This window comes from Ambystoma mexicanum, chromosome 3q (genome assembly GCF_040938575.1).
Source record: "Ambystoma mexicanum isolate Mex_15411 chromosome 3q, UKY_AmexF1_1, whole genome shotgun sequence".
NCBI classification, from domain to species: domain Eukaryota; kingdom Metazoa; phylum Chordata; class Amphibia; order Caudata; family Ambystomatidae; genus Ambystoma; species Ambystoma mexicanum.
This window is the reverse complement of record NC_090926.1, coordinates 595,187,779-595,207,017: the sequence shown is the minus strand read 5'-3', so window position 1 is coordinate 595,207,017 and position 19,239 is coordinate 595,187,779. Positions and strand designations below refer to the sequence as shown.

Here is a 19,239-nt window from a genome sequence, read left to right as displayed (position 1 = left end):
GAAATTATCTCCCAATCCCATTTTCCTAAGAACCTTGATCATATAAGGCCATTCGACCCGGTCGAAGGCTTTTTCGGAGTCGAGTGAAAGGAGGTACCCCTCCACTCCCTGTTCGGTAGCCTCATGCATAAGGTCGAGGGTTTTTCTGATGTTATCTGACCCCTGGCGCCCCGGGATAAAGCCCACTTGATCACCATGTACCAGGGTGTCAATTTTACTTTACATTCTCTGGGAAACAGTAGTTTATCCCAGAGAAGGTATTTAAACATTTAGGAAGTCTAAAAAGACATCCCTGTGTCACTGTACTGAGGGTGCTGTGTAACACACATGAAAAGATGCCTATGGAGTTATCTTAAAACTCCATAATAAAAGAACACAGATGTAAAACACACATCAAAATACATGAGTGGGGGGAAAAAAGGCGAACACTCCTTCCAGGTAAATAAATTAAGTGCTCAAAATCCAGCAAAGTTGCTGGGGGTCTTTTAAGGTGAAGGGAATTAGCACATTTATGGGAATTCTCCCTAACAGATGGGCATCAGTCTTTGTGACTGCATTCTGAGCCCTATAGTCCACACAGAATCCCCATTCATTGGTTCTTGCTTTTGGCACTTGTACAACTGGACAAGCCCATGGACTTGTAGCTGGCTCTATTGCCCTGAGGTCAAGAATCTTGTTAACTGCCTCCTTCATAGGAGTTCTAACATGATCAGACATTCTGTCACCAGTGAGGATATCATCCTGGCCCCAAGGGGTCAAGCCTGGTGTCGGAGAAAACAGGGAGGCAATCTGACTTAACAGAGCTTTGCACTCCTCCTGTTGCTGCAGAGTCAGAAGAGCGTTTGACTCCTTCAATTGTCTCATCTGAGGGTTGTCCCTTGACGAGGTCAGGGAGAGGCTCACTCCTCTTCCTCTTGATCAGAGGCTAGAAGCAAAGCTCTTAGTTCTGGTCTAGAGACATAGGCCTTCAGACGGTTAGTGTGAAAGACCCTAGGGGCCTCTTTAGGGTTGCCCAAGTACACTAAATTATTCCTCTCCAAGTTAGCCTACAACCTTGAAGGCTCCTATCCATTTGTCATGTAAGGCCTTCTGCCTTGTAGTAACCATAACTAAAACCAATACTAACTGATCTGGACTAAACTCCACCATGTTGGCCTTCTGGTCATGCCATTGTTTGACAAGAGCCTGACGAGCTTTCAGGTTTTCTGTTGCTTCTGTCATCAAAAGTACCATCCTCCTTCTGAGGCCTAGCACATAGTCACTGACACAGATTGGCTTTAGGGGTGGAGGACTCTCCAAACCCTCTCTAATCGGGGCCAAAGGGCCTCTGACAGGATGACCATAGAGGAGCTCAAAGGGACTGAAACCCACTCCAGCTTGAGGTACCTCTATGTAAGCAAATAAAAGGCATGGCAGTAGAAGGTCACACTTTCTTCTCAGGGGTTCTTCTAAGGCACCCATCATGCTCTTCATTGGTCTGTTAAACTTCTCTTCCAAGCTGATTGTTTGAGGGTGGTAGCCAGTTGAGAGCTTGTACGTTACTCCAAAGTTCTTCCACATGGTCTGCATGTAGTGGGACATAAAATTAGATCCCCTGTCAGATTACTTCCTTAGGAAAGCCAACCCTGGTAGAAATTCCAAGGAGAGCCTTAGCCACTGCTTGGGCAGTAAGTCATCATGGGTATAGCGTTGGGGTACCTGGTAGAATGGTCTACCACAACTAATATAACTTGATTGCCTGAGGAAGTAGGAGGGTCTAGGGGACCAATACTGTCAATCTCCACCCTCTCAAAAGGAATTCCCACCACTTGGAGGGGCACTAAAGGTGTCACATTCTTGGTTTCTCTTTTGCCAGAGGTCTACCAGGTGTGACGGCCTCTACGATGTTTGTCAACATCTGCACCCATCTTCGGCCAGTAAAAGTTCAGAGAAAGCCTCTTTGGTCTTCTTGGAGCTCAAGTGACCAGCCAGCGGTATCTCATGTGCTAGTTCTAGGAGCTTGGTGTTATGCTCACCTGGTCTCTGCAGGGGCGTTTGGGCACGGTTGGAGCCCTCCCTGGACTTTGCTCCCTTGGATCAGCTCTCTCCCCCAGCTGCTGCAAAGTCAACAACTCTGGCTGCTGGTACTGCCCCTGAGAGGAGATGAGAGGCAATGAGACTGGCGTGGTGGTGTCGTGATTCCCCTCTTACCTTTCGTGCCAGAATGAAGTGAGCAAGCATTTGCCCATGCAAGCTCACCTGTTTTTTCGTAATGATGGGCTCTCCGTCCTGCTTCTTGTAGCAGGGGCACTTTGGGTGGACTGAGTTGCTTCACTGGCCCGCGGAAGTGGCGAATCAGACCGGCTGTGACAGACCACTTAGGAGGTGAGTGTTCTTAGCAATGATTGTTTGTATTCTTATTATGTCTTTTGCTGTGATTATAGTTCGTAATTCTTGCAATGTCTTTTTTCTCCTCTATAGGTGTGAAGATGGCTGCCCGGAGTCAGTGTTTGGAGCGAGTCCAGTAATTCCCCAGAGGATGATGAAGCCTTAGAATTAGGTGGGAAGTTGGCTGTCAGGTTAGAACGCTAGGCTCTGGTATGGCACGGCCAAGTGTTCGTTATTTATGCAACTTATAACCTGTTGTGTTCTTTTCTCTTGCAGGAGAAGTCTGGCGACGTCGAGGGGAGGTAGACTGTTCGGAGTCCAGTCCGCGGCTGCAGGATGGAGGGTTCCGCCAAGATGAAGAATGGAAGATAAGCTCCCGCGTAGCTGGACGTAGAACAGGTGAGAAAGCATTCCAACTCCGATGACTATGGGAATCCAGTAAGATGCGATGCACTGCAGACTATCGAGTGCAGGGGCGGGTAAAATGCGCCTTCAGTGATGGAGTAGCTGGAGTCTGGAAGATGCGAGACGAGATGATGAGCAGCAAAACAGGTAAGGATGGCGGTAAGCATTACGCTGCAGAAGGCAGACTAACGTGAAGCGCCAGTATGTGTGCGGGTTGGCCTTAAATAGGCTGGCCCCAGCCCCTCCCTTTGGACCTGCCTTGTGGCTCCACCTTGCCACTCCCAGAAGTTCTTGCACGTGCTCCCCAATGATCTTCTATGGCCACGCCCTGCCCTGAAGCACGTGCCTTAGGCGCAAAGTGTGCAACGCACACTTGTTTATGAGCCTGGTGCCAGGACTGGGTCCATTTGGACCCTGTAGGTGATAGACATGGGCCCTTGCCCAGTGGCCATGACACTTGGATCTCACCTCCCAGGGTACTAGCAGTCGCCTGAAGTCCCCTGGGGTAGATTCTGTAGGCTCGCTGTAGAGGAGCCCATCCTCCCAGGCACCGATTCCACCAGGCGCTGCAGAGTTGAGTGAGGATCTGCATTCGACCCTCCTGGGCCAATACAATTTGTATTACGAGCCCCTTTGTGCCTCCGTGGGGCCGGCGCCAATGTGGTTCCTCTCCCCATTCCCCTTCTGCAAGCAAAGCAAAGTCTGAAGCTCAAGATTGTCTCTAGGATCCAGAATTTCTAAGCAGGGAAGGATCTCCTCCAGTTCTGTTTCACCAGTAGCTGGGTTTTCGGGAGTTGGTTTGTCCACCCACTTAGTTTCAACTGGGGATGGGGTCACTCAAGTGACCTGGGTCTGTCCTCTTGGGAAACTCCTTGTCTTCAGAGACTCTATATTTCTTCTTGGTCTCTTCTTTCTAGAAGTGCAAGGTTTGCCTGTCTGCTGGTTTGAAGTACTGGATTTCTCCGTGACATCAAACTGAGAGTCTCTCAAGGTTGCCTCACTGGCCAATCCTGTCAGCTTTTGTTTCTTTTTGCTGGGAGGCCTGGGGGGGTTACTGGAGACTACTCCAAGGGATCTCAAGTCATTCCCCAACAGAACTCTCTCAGGTACTTCAGATTGCAAACTAACAGGAATTCATACAGTCCTGCTACTGCACTGCTTGGGGGCTGGCAAAATTGTAACCATTTGAATAGGGCCTCCAGCAAGTTTAGTGGGACCTTTGGGAGCCTCAGCTACATTCTCAGGTTTGAAGAAATGTTCATCAACCACTGTAATGCTGGCCCCAGTGGTGTGTCTGATGGCAGTAGTCTCCTGGACATCTACAAGTACACTGTCCTCATAATATTCTTTGGTGTTGTCCGGTATTGTTACACATCTATATTCTGCTGTTCTCACAGACCAAAGGACACTAAAGAAACACTAGCTTGAACGCCAATTAGGTCATCAGCTAGTAAGTGAAAGTGAGCACCTGTCATTGGAGCTTCCCCCTCAAGCGTGAAGGCTAAGGACAGTGTGGATCCCTGAAGGTTTACCCTTACATCTGGGATCCCCTTTCACATGGTCACTAAACCCACAAACTACACATTTACCAAAGCTTTTCTGGAATGGGGCTGTCTGGTAAACCTCCCTCTGGTTTGGCTCCAGAGGTTTCACTAGCCCTATACGGTTTCCCACGAAATGCACCCTTATGGTTTTTTGGCCCTTTTTAGGGGATGGAGGATTCACATTTTCTTTACCATCTTTCTTGTGCTTTTTCCCCTCATCCTTTTTCTGAGTTGCCCCAGAATCCTTATGAGTGGCCTTGTTGGCTAGCCGTAAGTCAGCAGCTTGAGCTAATCTCTTGGAATCAAGGTCCTTAGTCAGCCAGGCATCAAAAATATTCTCTAGTAGAAACAAACTCCTCATTCCTTCAAAATAGTTTACTTTGTAACCCTTAACCCAACCATCTACATTTTTTAGGCATTCACAAACCCAGGTAGCCGAAGGAGGGGTACCATCTTTCTTGTTATAGTCTCAAAACCTTTTAAGGTATTGAGGAGTCTTCCCAAATCTGGCAATAAGAGCCTGTTTGACTAGCCCATAATGTTTTCTGTCATCAGCACTCAATTCCATTATAGCATCACAACCATTCTAGGGGAGCCTAGACATGAGCCATATAACTAAATCATTCCCACAAATATTCTGTAAACCATAAGTGAATTCAAATGTACTCGACCAATCCAACACATCAAGTCTAGGATCATAAATACTTACAGCCTCTTTTGATAAGCAAGGTCTTTTGGGACTAGTAGACCGAGAGGACACTGTGAAGGAAGCAGAATCAACTGACCACTTTTTTTTATTTCATACTCATGCTGCATTTCCCTCCGAGCTTTCTTTGTCTTCAGACTGTACTGCAGGTTTCTTGAATTCTACTTGCAGTCTCATTCTTTCAAGTGAGAGATATTCTGGGCTTATATTATGACCCACAGGGATCGTGATAAGAGTCTGTTGAATTACAGGGGCAGGCTGAAGAAGGGGGTTGCTCACTCCTTGAGGATCCTCCTCACCTTCGGACCCATTTGGCAGATTGGAGCTACTAAGCTCTAAACTATCAGTTTCATCAATGTCTTCTTTATGGGGTTGCTGTTGGTACGCGGGACAAGGACTGATATGCAAATGGAATTTATACCATCTGTGAAAGGTACAGTGAACAACAAGCGTGCGCTGCAAACTCATCTCAGAACAGGTTATCATGCCATGTTCTTTCTGGAGAGGAGCGCCTGCTACCTTTTTTGAAGTCTTCTGTATCAATGTTGGCAGTAGGGGTTATGGGCCTACTCCTAGGGCTTTGGTGATTTAACAATTTTTCAATCAACTTGCTCTTTCAACCCTCTAAACTCAGTCCCCTTGTCCTACATACATCTGTCAACTGTTCTATTGTAACTGCAGTAAGGGACTGTTCATTAAAATTATCAATTTCTGGCATTCACTTCTGTTATAAGCTTTTTTTACCTTTTGGTGGAGCTAGGCTTGTGGATGGTTTATTTGGGCACAAGTACAACCAATAGTCACTGTATCCACTCTACACCAATCCCACCACCTGCCACCAGTGTTGGGTAAGAATTGTTGCAATCCAACTGGTGTGGGACTACACAAGACTTATCTCTTGGTATTGGGTAACCCACCTTTTAATATAGGCACGTACTACACAAGTTGGTAGTGTGGCTGTGCAGCCAGGCTTATCTTGAGGGGTAATGTGAGCTGTAGCACTGTACACTGAAATGAGTACATACAGGTATCCATGTAAACACTTACACACTTAAAGTTATATAATTATGTATTTATAGACAAGGATATTTAAAGCATTCTTTAAAAAGCAGCAATTAGTTGTATCATTAGTCCCAAGTTAGGATTCAATTAAAAAAGTGAACAATAAAGCAGGTGAGTAATTCATTCATATGTTACACAATTCCAGCACCCGGAGGTGACGTCAGTTGAGTTCACTATAACATGTTTATTGGCATCACCTTTCCAGTATTACGTTACTTAAGGAAGTAAAGGATAGGGTTGGATCAAAAAAGAACCAGAAATGATTTGCATGATGAAAAGAGATGTCAATGGTCTCAACGAATCTATCGAATGACTCAAAATTAAGAACTAACAAGTCAATCTGACTGGCTACTACTAGGCTACTCGCCTTATCCTGCACTCTTTCCAGGATAGCCTGCTAGGTTCACTGTTTTTGAACAAAACTGACTCTGGCCCCCTTTTACCGTTGGCACGACAATGATGTTACAATTCTTCACAATTTTTTGTGATCCCTCTAGTCTGATTGCTCTACTGCCACAGATATACATTTTTATGAGTACCATTTGTTTGGTAGCATTATAGGACACCCGTTAATTGGGCGATTTTGTATTCTTAACCTTGAACACCATAGTACATACTCCATTCCAAGCTGGAGCCTCTGGTTAGTGCCACCACAATCAATAAAGGACGATCACCTTACGTCTCCATGATAACCAGACAGCGAAGGTATACTGAGTACCAACACGAATTGGACAGCTCGTATGGTATATTACTAAAGGATTCGCGAGCACTCTACGTCAACTGTTAGGCTTGGAAGACTTCAATACAGAAGAGTTCCATTTAAAGGTCCTTGAAATTCTCTTCCCCGAATGATGCGATCACCACATTACTTGTTAGATGCACACAGCGACCGCATGTTAGAGCTCTTTCTGGTGTCTCTCCTTTCAGCACCGTTACCGCGGAATCGGCGGTTGCCAACTGCAGCACCCACAAACAGCCAGGAAGAGATTAACACTTTCTGTATGAATTCAGCTCCCGCTGTGACTGTTCTTGAGGTAATCACCAACTCATTTTCAACATGCGTCCTGTCGATATTACGTTGAATACAGTGATGCTCCTATTTCTGCACAGACTGACACGACCCCTTACCTATGGTCCCATGCCGATTTACTGTTTTAGGCTGGTACAGTGCATCCACCATTTGACCTGTGAAGTTAACTGATAGACCTGACTACTGAAACTAAGGTGCTCCTTCCCTGATTGCGCCATGTACCCTTGCCAGGGGCTAGAACCAAGTTCCTAATACTAGTACATAGACTACTCTGAACTGAGAAGCCTTACACTAAGTCATACAGGTGGGATTTCCTCCTGCCTTTTTACTTTGCCTTATGGTTCTCCCCATTACTATTGGGTACAGTGCCGTAGCACTACACATGCGATTGAAAAGCCAATTATTTGCTTTTCTTGCAGTTGGCAACATGGGACTACTACTAAGCCCACCAAAAACCATACAAAGAAGTTGTTCGCCCGCACAAGAACATACTAAGGTAATTTAACCCAATGTATTGGGTTCTAAGATCTATTATTGAACTGTTATTGAGAATTGAAACTATTCATAGCTTACCCTCGGTTTCTTTTAACCCTACAGGTTGTACTTGTATTAACCTCCCCTCCAGTCGGATTTGCTGGAATAGGAATCTGATATACACTTACCCTCCTGATGAATGTTCATTATTCAATTCCTTAGAACAGAAACATGTTGAGACTTTATCTCTCTGGATCTTAACAGCGACTCAAAATGACTATGTCAATTAACTGATGAATGTTTGCAATGATAATATGGCTTGCAATACCCATTTTCTTTCTGTAATAAGACTCATTCATTGGTTTTTGATGTATTCCTACAGACTTTTTTTACTTTGCTATTAGCACACAGGTGCAATTGAATGTACAGTGATTTAATACTTGTTTTACCAATTGTTTACACTTAAGATTGTTGTTGGTTTTTATTAAGGTTTGTTGCTAATTGCCACCTTAGAAAGTATAAACTGTCACCCGTAGCTCTAGCTCATTGATAATTATTAGGGTTAGATCAGAACAGACTGATGGGTTATAAGAACAGTTAGATTCTCCCAAAGGGATGCAGGCAGTCTATTATCCCAACATTGAAGTGTTCAACATTTAAAACCTATAAGGGAACAAGCACTGCCAAAGCAAATAGGTTCAGAAGGAAGCCTTTAGGGAGCCAGGCCAGCCAAAGTCAATAGGCAAAGTCAAAGTTCTGATGCTCATAATCTTAGAAATCTGTTCTTAAATAGTCACTGTCCAAAAGAGAAATCACAGCAACTAAAGAGGAGTCCCCCTTTAGAAAGCACAAGCTGTAAGGCCAGTGCAGGTAAGTTGAGGTCGACTCGGTGTAGGGTTAATTAGCATTCCTAAAGGTGGGAAGCACCCAAATGGCAAAAGGATAATGTACTCTAAGCCCCACAGTACCTTTGAATTGAAGAAGCTGTTCCAGCTGGATGCCTTCTGATTGCAGTGCAGCAGACCCTTGTTCCTGGTCCTTGATCGTGGTGATGAAAGGGAGGACGCTGGTTGGCTCCTGTAGCAGCACTCGAGGGAGGTACTCGGCAGCAATGGATTTCCTTCTATTCAGCGGCTCTCTTGGGTTTTGGTGCCTTTGTCTCACTGCCAGAGAAGAACTAACAGCTGCAGTTAGACGTTCATCGGTACTGGACTCTGGTGAGGGGACTCTGGACACAGATTTCCTGCTCCTGTAGGGTCCTCTGGATGCCCACAAAGTTTTGGGCGGATTTGCACTTCGGAAGACAATGCACTCACAGATGGTCGAGGTACCCCAGGTATTGGGATCCTGGAAAGTTGCAGCAAGTTGGGAGGTTGTGCCAAAATAGTTTGTCTTGAGGCTAGTTGGTCCCACCAGCCTAAAGGAGGAAGTCGTCCTTTTATGGGTCTTCCCTGTCGATTCGAAAACAGGGTCAGCACAGCTGCAGGGCTTCACTGGGCACTTTGTGGTCCTGGAGGGTGCTACTGGCATCTTCTCTCGTCTTCTGCTTCGGATGTTGTCCTCCAGTGGTCGACTCTCCTAGTCCCAAAAACCTTGCTTTTTATGCAAGTTCCCATTCATTCACAGGCCTAGGCTGTCAATCACACAGCAGGGTGGCTGTCCGTCAGGACAGCCAGCTGGCCAATTGGAACTGGTTTTACTTCGGCACACCTAGAGACAAAGGAAAGTTTCTGGACAGACTGGAGCCTGGGTGGGTTTCAGGGCTGAATCCTGCCAAAGGCAAAACACACAACGGACTCGAACCTGATGCAAACAGTTAAAGCCCAGAAGAAACTAACAAGAAATGGCGAAAAAAGAAGACGAGGGCCATTTTGAGAAAAGGGTCACCCTTGGGTGCAGCACTGCGGCTGAGGTATCAGCCTGCAGATACATGTCACCAGGTAGTAACAAACAAACCACTGCCACCAGCCATTCATGTGAGTTAGTGTAACACAATCTTACATGAGGAATGGGTTAAAGGAGTTACTATGTAACCCCCCAGCACTCCCCATAGGGTGATGTGCTGGACCCATAAAGTAAAGGTAAGTAAGAAAGGGGCATCTTACTATTCTTGGGAACAGTAGTGCACTCAAGAAAATGTAGTAAACATTAAGAGAAGTCCAAAGGACTTCCCAGTGGCACTGCACACAAGGTGATGTGTGTCGCAATGCAAAAGCAGATGCCAATGGAGTTTATCAGCCTGCATAAAACAGTAAGGAACATAGGAAATCTTAGATAGGAAAACACATGAGCGAGTGAGAAAAAGGTCCCACTCACTCAGGAGTAGAGATTAAAAAGCCAAGAGTCAAGAAAAAGAGCTGGGGTCTGTAAGGTTAAAGGGAATTGGCACAGAAATGAAAATTATCCCCAAATGCCTCCCCCGCCCCGCCCCTCTGTGTAACCTCCAGCACTTACCCACTTTCCTTTTCCCCCTCCCCCTCCCTCTGCACTTGCCCGTTCCGATTGCTCACAAGGCCTAGTAGGACTACCTGTGTCTCGTTCATCAGTATTATTGTATTGGCCTCGTGTTCCCAGGTTCCTTCCCCTTTGCCTTGTGGGCGCTTTGAAACACAATTTCTTCATGTATAAGCGGCTTACAAATGCACAATAAATAAATAAAACAAGCAAAGCGCTTGGGGGGGGGGGGGGAAGGCGACAGGGTGCTGTTAGGGAGAATTCTCAGAAATGTGCTTATTCCCTTCACCTTCGAGACCCCCAGCAACTTTGCTGTATTCTGAGGACTTGATTTTTTTCCTGGAGTGAGTGTGAGCCTTTTTTTTCCCCACACTGTCGTATTTTTATGTGTGTTTTACTCTTGTGTTCTTTGATTATGGAGTTTTAGATGCTTCCGTAGGCATCATCTTTTCATTGTTGTCACCCAGCACCTTTAGTGCAGTGGCACAGGGATGTCCTTTGGACTTCCCAAGGTTTAATACCTTCTCTGGGATGAACTACTGTTGACCAGAGAATGTAAAGTTAAATTGACTTTACTAGTCTTTTTAAATTCCTAGACCCAGCACACACTATCTTCCTATAGAGTGCTGGAAGGGTTACTTCTGGGTCTAAAGAATCTTGTAGCTGTCAAAAGCTGCCCTTTCCTGTTGAAATGATTGGTGTCCGTGGTTTTATAACGAACTACCATGATTTTTCCGACCGCGAACACCATTAGCTAAAAATCGGGGCTGCCATGTTTTTCAATATGGTGCCCAAGACCCCTCTGTAAAAACAGACTCCGGTCTTCTTTTTTCCCCCTTTCTTTGTGGAAAGGTCCTTCTGGTGTTTAACTCTGTGCTCCAAACCAGGTTTGGTCCCTTTGTCCATGAGTCTTTGGTGGGCTTCAGGACTGAAGTCTCCCCTTGGTAAGTGAGTGTCTGGGTTGTGCAGGAAGTGAGGGAGGTGCCCGAAACTCCCTGTGCTCGGACTCCTAGGAGACCCAAATGCACTCTGGTGTGATTGGCTGGCTGACTGTCCGGCAAGGACAGCCACCCTGCTGGGTGAGTGGCAGCTAGGCTGGAGTGAATGGGAGAAAACGGTTTAAAAGGCGAAAAAAACCGAAGACGAGCTGGAAGAGGATGGCTGCTGCAACCACTGGACCATTGGTTTTCCCTGTGAAGCCCTGCTGCAAATCCGAATCGCCAGAGCTCCATTCAACAGAGAAGCTTCTTCAAGGATGGCTTCTTCCTTTGAGTTGGTGGGACCAATCAGCCCAGACGACATCTGGATACCATCTATATGCTGGTTAAGGTTTAGCCAGGGAGAAGGAAACCAGTTTGTGTCTTGAAGTTGCGGCTACTTGAACCAAAGTGACTCAATTTTGTTTGCTCCGACGACGATCCTGTGCAGTGCAGGAGTCCCCAGACGTCCCCCCTCTTGTCCCCACGACTGAGGCTCGGGAACCACGAGATCTGCAGGAACAAACGTCCTCAGATGCATCTTTTTGCTTCACATTAAGGTACTGTGCCATCCGGTTGAGAGATCCTAACTCTTGCGATGAAAGTTCGTGAAACTTTCCTAACTTGCAGGCCTAATCAGCTTGTGATCCAGCATATAATTCTTTTTCGCTTAAACTACTTCTGAGAACTTTTACAAAGACTTCTCCATTTATTACCAGACCTGGTCTGTCCTATCCAAGAACACTAGACTATTGGCTTTGGCCTGGCCTATTGAATTGAACTGATCCTCCTGGTACACTGAACCTTTGCATTGCCTAACAGAAGTGTTTTCTACTCCATTGTACAAACTTATGTCTTGCTATTCCCATTGAAACCATTGAAGTGCCATTTGGCTCCTTTTTCAGGGCGGCGCCAACTGTCCCTACAACTTAGAGTTTGTTACTATAGTGTATTTGTGTTTCATATTAAGTTGATTTCTACTAGTGAACGTTTTCTAAAAGATTGTGTAAATAAATGTATAAGTATTTTTACCAAGAAACCTTGAGTGTAAGTGTCTACTTGAACCATTGTGATTGTGATACTTCTGTGCAACTTCAACTACTGCTCACATTCCCTCTTGGGATAAGCCTGATTGTTCAGCTCACTACCGAAAAGTGTGTGGTACAGACTTATACTAAAGGTTAGTTTTTGCTTACACATGTAGTCCTAATTGTGTGTGGTGTTCCCATAGGGAACTGCATGCAATTCTGCCTAACAGGTGCCACTGGGACACCGTGATTGGGAGTCAAAAAAATTGCAGGGCACATTAGTTATGTCACAGTTCAGGCTTTGAATGGGAAATTACTGAGAAAATTGTTGCTAGATCAATAGGGCTAGCAAACCTGTCTGGGTTCTCACATAATCTTGTACAATAGGACTTGCGACCAACCACTCATCACATCTTTATTTCCCCCCTCTGCTTTAAACTTTCTCAGAACAGTTTCCATGTTGCCACTCTGCCTGTGATGCTCAGTGAGAGTTATTAAAGCTAGAGACAAAGTGCAAGTCTGTGATCAGAAAAAGTAGGAAACGACAGAGCAAGTAAAGGCTGTACCATAGCAGTCACCCTAATGCACCTGTTTATCTTCCCTAGGTATGATGTAGAGCTGTTCCAGAGAATTGAGCACCTGATTGCAAAGAAGCTCCCAGAATTTCCCACACAGGAAGAGGAAGTGATGATGCTGACCGAGCGGGTGGCTGAGGCCCAAAGATTTGCGCGCATCGTAAGTTTATGTTGCTTATCATTCACCCCAACTCCCCTTTTACTAAAGTCTTTGGTAGAATGAAGATCGAGCCTGAGGCAACTTACGAGGTACCGGTTTGCATTTGTTACGTTTTTCTACGGTGTAAAAATCACTGCATGTGTGGCATCTCACACTACTTTAATGTTATGCATTAGACCCAGACTGGCCTCTTTTCTACTCTCGCCAACCGATTTTCTATCTGGATAACCTCTTTGACTGTACGCATCTCCCAGTTACCCCTGTTACTATTGGATACGTTATATGACTAAATTGCATTTAGGGTAGCTGGTGATCATACAAGCTTCGATCAGTATATATTCTTCCCTCTCGTCTTCCTCACTGTTGAGCCATAATTCCTATTTTGCTGATTCTGGGATTGTTTAGCCCTTCATTTTTTTTCTTGATCTTTTTTTGGTTCCTTAGTACCTTTTGGGTGGCTAGAGGAACTTCTCCTGAAGCCCCCCTGCCATTGTGCCCTTTTTTGGCTATTGGAGGATATGGTATTGGGTAAGCCCAAAAGTGCCCAGACCCAAGGGTCCCTCTCAGGCATTCCATCTCTGCCCTAGAGTAATGTCACTATAATTTGGTTTTAGGGAATAGTTTTGATGTGCTTTTTGCTTCACCAAGGGTACAAGCCAATTTACCGAATTGGTAGCTCGGTGCACCTTTCCAGTAGCCATTTGGGGTACCAATGTTATTTATTTAAATCCTGCTTCTGGTCATTTTGTTTTCCAGGGCTTCACTTTGTCTACATTACTACGAGGTGGCCTCCAAATGGCCATTTTGACCATGTGGTCACCTGAGGACCAGTTTGGAGGCTGCCATGATGGGCTCATAAATGGTTTAGGCTGCTAGAGGTCCCTGGACTAGCCCTCTCACTTCCTATGGGGGTGGCTTTGTCCGAGTGGCAGTCACAATGACCAACCAGTAGGGCTGGTCATCTGCCCCTCTACCCCAGACCCTTTTTGTGATTCACTGTCTGGCTTGTGGCCATGCCCCTTGTTAGGGAGATTTCATGTGTATTGCTTCATCCCTTCTAGTAAGACCCGCAGCACTTCATGTGTATGCTTCATCCCTTCTCCTAGTAAGACACGCAGAACTTTTTGCTGGACTTCTGGACCTTCTTTCTTTCCTGAATGAGTGGAGTCTTTTTTCACGCATTCATTCTTATGGGCTCTACCTTTTGGAACTCTATTCTTTGTGTTTTGCTTTTTCTATGGAGTCTACTTTCCGCAATATCTCTTTTAAGGCATCTGTATTTTACTTGTATAGCACACAGCTCCTTATGCGCAGTGTTGCTGGGGACCCTTTAGGTCTTCCTTAGAGATTTCTTTCTTTATCCTAGAGTAACTACAGTTCGTAAGGATAGAGAGATACTTTGTATCTCTCCTAAAACTTTATATTCTGAGATTGGCACACACCACCTCATGTGATGTGCCAAAGGGATACATAGTAACCCCCCTTTCTCTGCTCCTGTAACTTTTGTAACGTAGACAATATCCTAGTTATGGCTGGTGGCAGTGGACGTGTCCTACCAAATTATTTTGATTCTTCGACCGCAGGCTGTCCATAGCCTCGGTAGTGCACAATAAGGGCACCCAAGTACCAAATTGGGGGCTACCTTCATTTTTCACCATTACTAGCGTGGTTATTATTTGTCAGCTCTTCTACCATTCTTGGAGGGGGAGATGTGTGTGTGTATGCATGTGTGTGTTAGTGTGTGTCTCTCACCCCCAAGTACCAACTTGGGGGCTCCCTTCTTTCTTCTCCATTACTAACGTGGTTATTCTTTGTCAGCCCTTCTACAATTCTTGGAGGTGTGTGTGTGTGATTTTGCCTTTGGCGGGAACCCTGGGTGGCCCTGCCTAGGCTCCAGAGTGTCTGGGTAAGCACGAAGTGGGTGGGGTAGTTTTCCACCCTTTTGTCTGCCAGAGTGCCTGAATGTGACCAGCAACCACTGGGGGTCTGGCTGTCCTGATTGGACAGCCAAACGCCCCTTTCTGTAAACCTCTCCTTCACACACAAAACACTCACTATCGTTGCCCTAATCGTGTCAAAAATCGACTATGCAAACAGCCTCTACCTCGGAATACCAGAATACCTCCTGAAGAAACTGCAACGGATCCAAAATGTAGCAGCAAGACTACTCCTCAAACTATCCAGAAGAGACCACATCACTCCAGCCCTAAAAACACTACACTCGCTCCCAGTAAAACATTGCATCACCTTCAAAACAATGTGCATAAGGGAAATCAGCGGACAAGGAGCAGAATTCCTACAAAAGAAAATGACAGTCTACAAACCAACGAGACCCCTCCGATCAAGCAACGAAATCCGCCTGGAACGCAAACCATACCTTAAGAAAAAACTTGGAGGTACCTCCTTCTACCACTTAGCCGCAAAAACCTGGAACAACATCCCAAAAGAAATAAGAAACACTGAAGATCACCTAAAATTCAGGAAATCACTAAAAACCTGACTCTACAACACCACAGACTAAACCTGGAAACCAAAACTGGAAAAAGGATGACTTAACCGAAAAGACACGGACCTCCCCGACCCGAGAGAGTAACTCCCACTGTCTTGGACGGGTGACACCGGATAGACTGGAACACAGGCGGCACGCACAGAGACGGAGTCAACTACCCCGGACAATCCCACCAACACTTTCGCCCGCCCCTGGTGTGGAATTATTGAGATATTGGCAATCACCAAACTACCTGAGAGGTTAACATTGGCAGGTGCACTGGCCACAGGAGTATGAAGGGAGGATAAGGGGAGCTATGAGAGAGCAAGTTAGAGGTAGGGGCCAGAGGAGTAAGGAACCTTCATGCCAGTCGGACCCAGATCCGGACAGAGCCACATCACATACGCAGGCCGAGCGCCTCAATTCAGGATAGAGACGCAAACTAACCAACCCTACTAACCATTTCCTTTTCTGCATACACCTCTCAAACCCCAAACCAAACGCAACCAAAAACTTCAGTACATTCAGTACATCGCAACAACAAAACAAAAACACACATAGCCTTGCACAACAGTACACGACGACTACCGGCCGCAAACACCCCAGGCCCAGCCAACGACCCACCTGCCTGAGGCTGCCAACAGCACATCACTGCTCTCTTGCACTTTTCTTGCTTCCTCCCACTAAGTCGACCGCCCCTCCTCTTTTCAGAGCCGCCAGAGCGCCAGGGGACCACTCCGGTGGTGATGGTGCGCGGTACAAATGTCCTTTAACATTAAACTGCTGAGGAAGGTTGCAAAGGAGTGAGTGCTGGAACTGTATAAAAGGTGAGGCTCCTGGAGGGAAAAGCAAGTCGACCACTTGAAGCTGATGTAACCAAAGAAAAAGACGAGACACGCTTGCAGACCCTTTGCAAAACTGTGAAGCAACCACTGCTGTCCTGACTCCGTTTTCTGTGTGACTGACTAACTCCAAAGACACACTAAGTTTTGAGTCATTTCCTGAGGTCCTGTGAGTTTCCAGAGCTGCGAAAGCCCTATACCAGGAGACCTGCTGGCCATTTTGAGTGCAATGTTGTGGAAAGGCCGAATCCGTCCAAGTCTTTGCTGCGCCCTCAAGGACACTCCAGAGATCCCATCCAACTCTCTAAGACACCCCTCAGCATAGTGTGGTACTGTAAGAAGCGAGGAAGATTGACTGGGCGAATCGCGTCCTTTGTTGGTGCTGCATAAAGGCGACAAAGCCGCAGTGACGAAGTTGCTGAAAGCCGTGCCACAGGTCCTCCCTCAAGACTGCTGCTGAGGGATTCCATCCATTGTCCTGCCCTTAATCATCAGACCAAGAAATTTAGAGTTTGGGTCTAGAGTTGCAACATTGCAGAGCATCCAGCACAAACATTTTCTTCAAACCTAAGGTACTGTGGGGAAATGGGCATTGCTCATCTTATTCCAGAAAGTCGCTACAGAGCATTAGAGTGCACATAGGTGTGTCCAGGACAACCCTCTGTTACCTCTGACTCAAGCCGCTGCTTGTGTCCCTTTAGCCAGTCCTTTAACAGGGTCTCCAGTGTTGGTTAAACCTTTTTGTATCTTTCGCCCTAGAGACTACAAAGTTTCCACAGGTACTTTTGATTTTTGCTGCTTTGCAAGACTGAGCCCTCTCCGAACTGCCTTTACCTCGGGTTACGTTTTTGAACTTAAAAGACTTGCTTTACTGAGAAACTGCCTTTAGAACCTGAAGCTCTACTAGGAGAACAATAATCTACTGTTTTTCTTCCTAAAAATTACCATCTTATATGTGTATGCTGACTAAATGCAATTACCGTTTTACTTTGAGGATGCGTGTTATTACTGGTAAACCTGTTTAACTCCTGTAACAATTGCAATTGTGCATGTTCAGCAGCTACCAGCTAAGACCTTTTGAAAGTATTGAAGAGTGAACCTCTGTGTGTTAAGTTTATTGTGCTAAGTATTTAACAGACTCCTGTGTAAATATCTATATTTTAATATACATGTATGTGTTTCTTTGATGTGCATTACTAATTGGGTTCAGTGTACTTGCCTACAGCTCGCATCTTCCACCTGGGGTTCCACCAGTCTCCTGAGGTCCCCTGGAATAGACTCCATAGGCTCACTGTAGAGGAGTCCATCCTCCCAGCACAGCCTGTGCTTCCCAGGGTCTTGCCCTTCACACTGGGAAGCTGCCTGCTGGTGCAGACCTTCTAAAGAGGAATCCTCTCTTTGTCCCTTACTGACATCTGTCCTTGAGGGTCCATCTTCTGCAAGCAAAGTCTGCAGCTCAGGATGGTCTCTGTGATCCAGAACTTCCACAATGGGTTGAATCTCCTCCTCCGACTCATCGGAAGAAGGTTCTTCTGGGGATTATTTTGGCACATCTCGGTCTCATCTGCTGGTGGGGTCGCAGGGGTGACCTAGGTTTTCTACAGGAATCTTTTTCCTTGTGGACATTTTGTGCTTGGGGCCTTCTTTCTTTTGGAGACTGGGTTTCCCCTTAGTCTCAGTTGAAGGTTGCTTAAGGTGGCCTCCCTTGCTTTCATGGTTAGCTCTCTTCTTAGAAGGGGCGTTGGGCTGCTGGAAACTACACACAGGGCTCTCAATTCATTCATTGCCCAAGAGTACCCTACCTGGCACTTCAGACTGGACACTCAGTGATTTTAACAGTCTTCATTACATTTAATGATAGCTGGCAGTATGGAACACATTTGGACTAGACCTCCTGCCAACTTGATAAGCCTTTTGGGAGCATTAGCAACTATCTCAGGTTGAAAAACCTTCATCTACCACAGTTTTGCTGGCCCCAGTGTCTCTGATGGCAGGGGTGTCCTGACCATTCACAAGTACACTGTCTTATAAATACTCTTTAGTATTATTTAGTATTATCAGGAATTGATTTAGAGACCTCAATGTTCTGTTCCCACAGGCCCAGAGATACTACAGAAACTCTAGCCTGAAAACCAATGGGTTTGTCAGCTTGTGGGTGAAAGCTAGCCCATGGAGATATCCACATGTGTGAATGCTAAGATGACAGAGGGGATCCCTGAAGGTTTACCCTCACATCTTGGATCACCTTTCACATAGTCACCAGACCCACAAACCACACATTTCCCAAATGTCTTTTGGAATGGGGGTTTCTGATAACCTCCCTGTATTTTGGGCCCAGGGGTTTCACTAGCCCTATAAGGTTGTTTAAGGGGATTTTTACCCTTGTTATGTTTGTGGCCCTCTTTTGGTGGGAGATTTTTGGAATGACCCTTCTCATCCTTATGATGCTTCTTCCTTTCCTCTTTCTTGTGAGGAGCCCCACAATCCCTGTGAGTAGCCCTGTTGGCTACCCTCAAGTCAGCAGCCACTGCTAACATCTTGGGGTCCAGTTCATTAGTCGGCAATGTACTGTCTCCGCTCTGGGGAACAGGCATCAAAAATACTTTCAAGCATGGAGAGACATCTCAAGCCTTCATAGGTGCTCCCCTTGTGTCCCTTAATCCACCTATTTAAGTTCTTCAGACTTTCACACACCCAAGTGGTGCACAAGTTATCTCTCCTTGTGGTTCCTATATGTTTTCCGGTATTGGGAAGGCTTCTTCCCAAACCTGGCTATGAGAGCAGTTTTTACCAACTGGTAATCTTGTCTATCAGTTTCACCCAACTCCATCACATCCATTCTGGGGGAGCCTAGAGATTACCCATGGAACAAACTCACTTTCACATATACCTTGCGCTTTACATGTAAACTCAAAAGTACCCACCCAATCAAGAGTATCAGTTTTCGCATTGTACACTGTCACCAAATCGTTAGCAAGAGTAGACTTCCTGCTCGTGGGGGTGTCTGGCAGAGAGGGCTCTGAAACAGAAGTGGAATCAAGAGACAACTTTTTCATGTCAAGCTCATGCTGCATCTTTTTCCCTGGGTTGCAGTTCCTTCATCATTTCTTTCTCTCATTTCTGACTG

At 45.9% G+C, this 19,239-nt stretch overlaps 1 protein-coding gene across 1 annotated transcript in view; it reads left to right on the top strand.

Moving 5' to 3' along the window:
- The window catches only part of DDX47 (DEAD-box helicase 47), a 413,891-nt gene that overhangs the window by 375,869 nt on the left and 18,783 nt on the right, over window positions 1-19,239 (top strand). Inside the window, exon 11 of the mRNA XM_069654450.1 lies at window positions 12,653-12,782. Within this exon, the coding sequence (XP_069510551.1) occupies window positions 12,653-12,782 (130 nt within the window). The remainder of the gene's footprint in view (window positions 1-12,652; window positions 12,783-19,239) is intronic.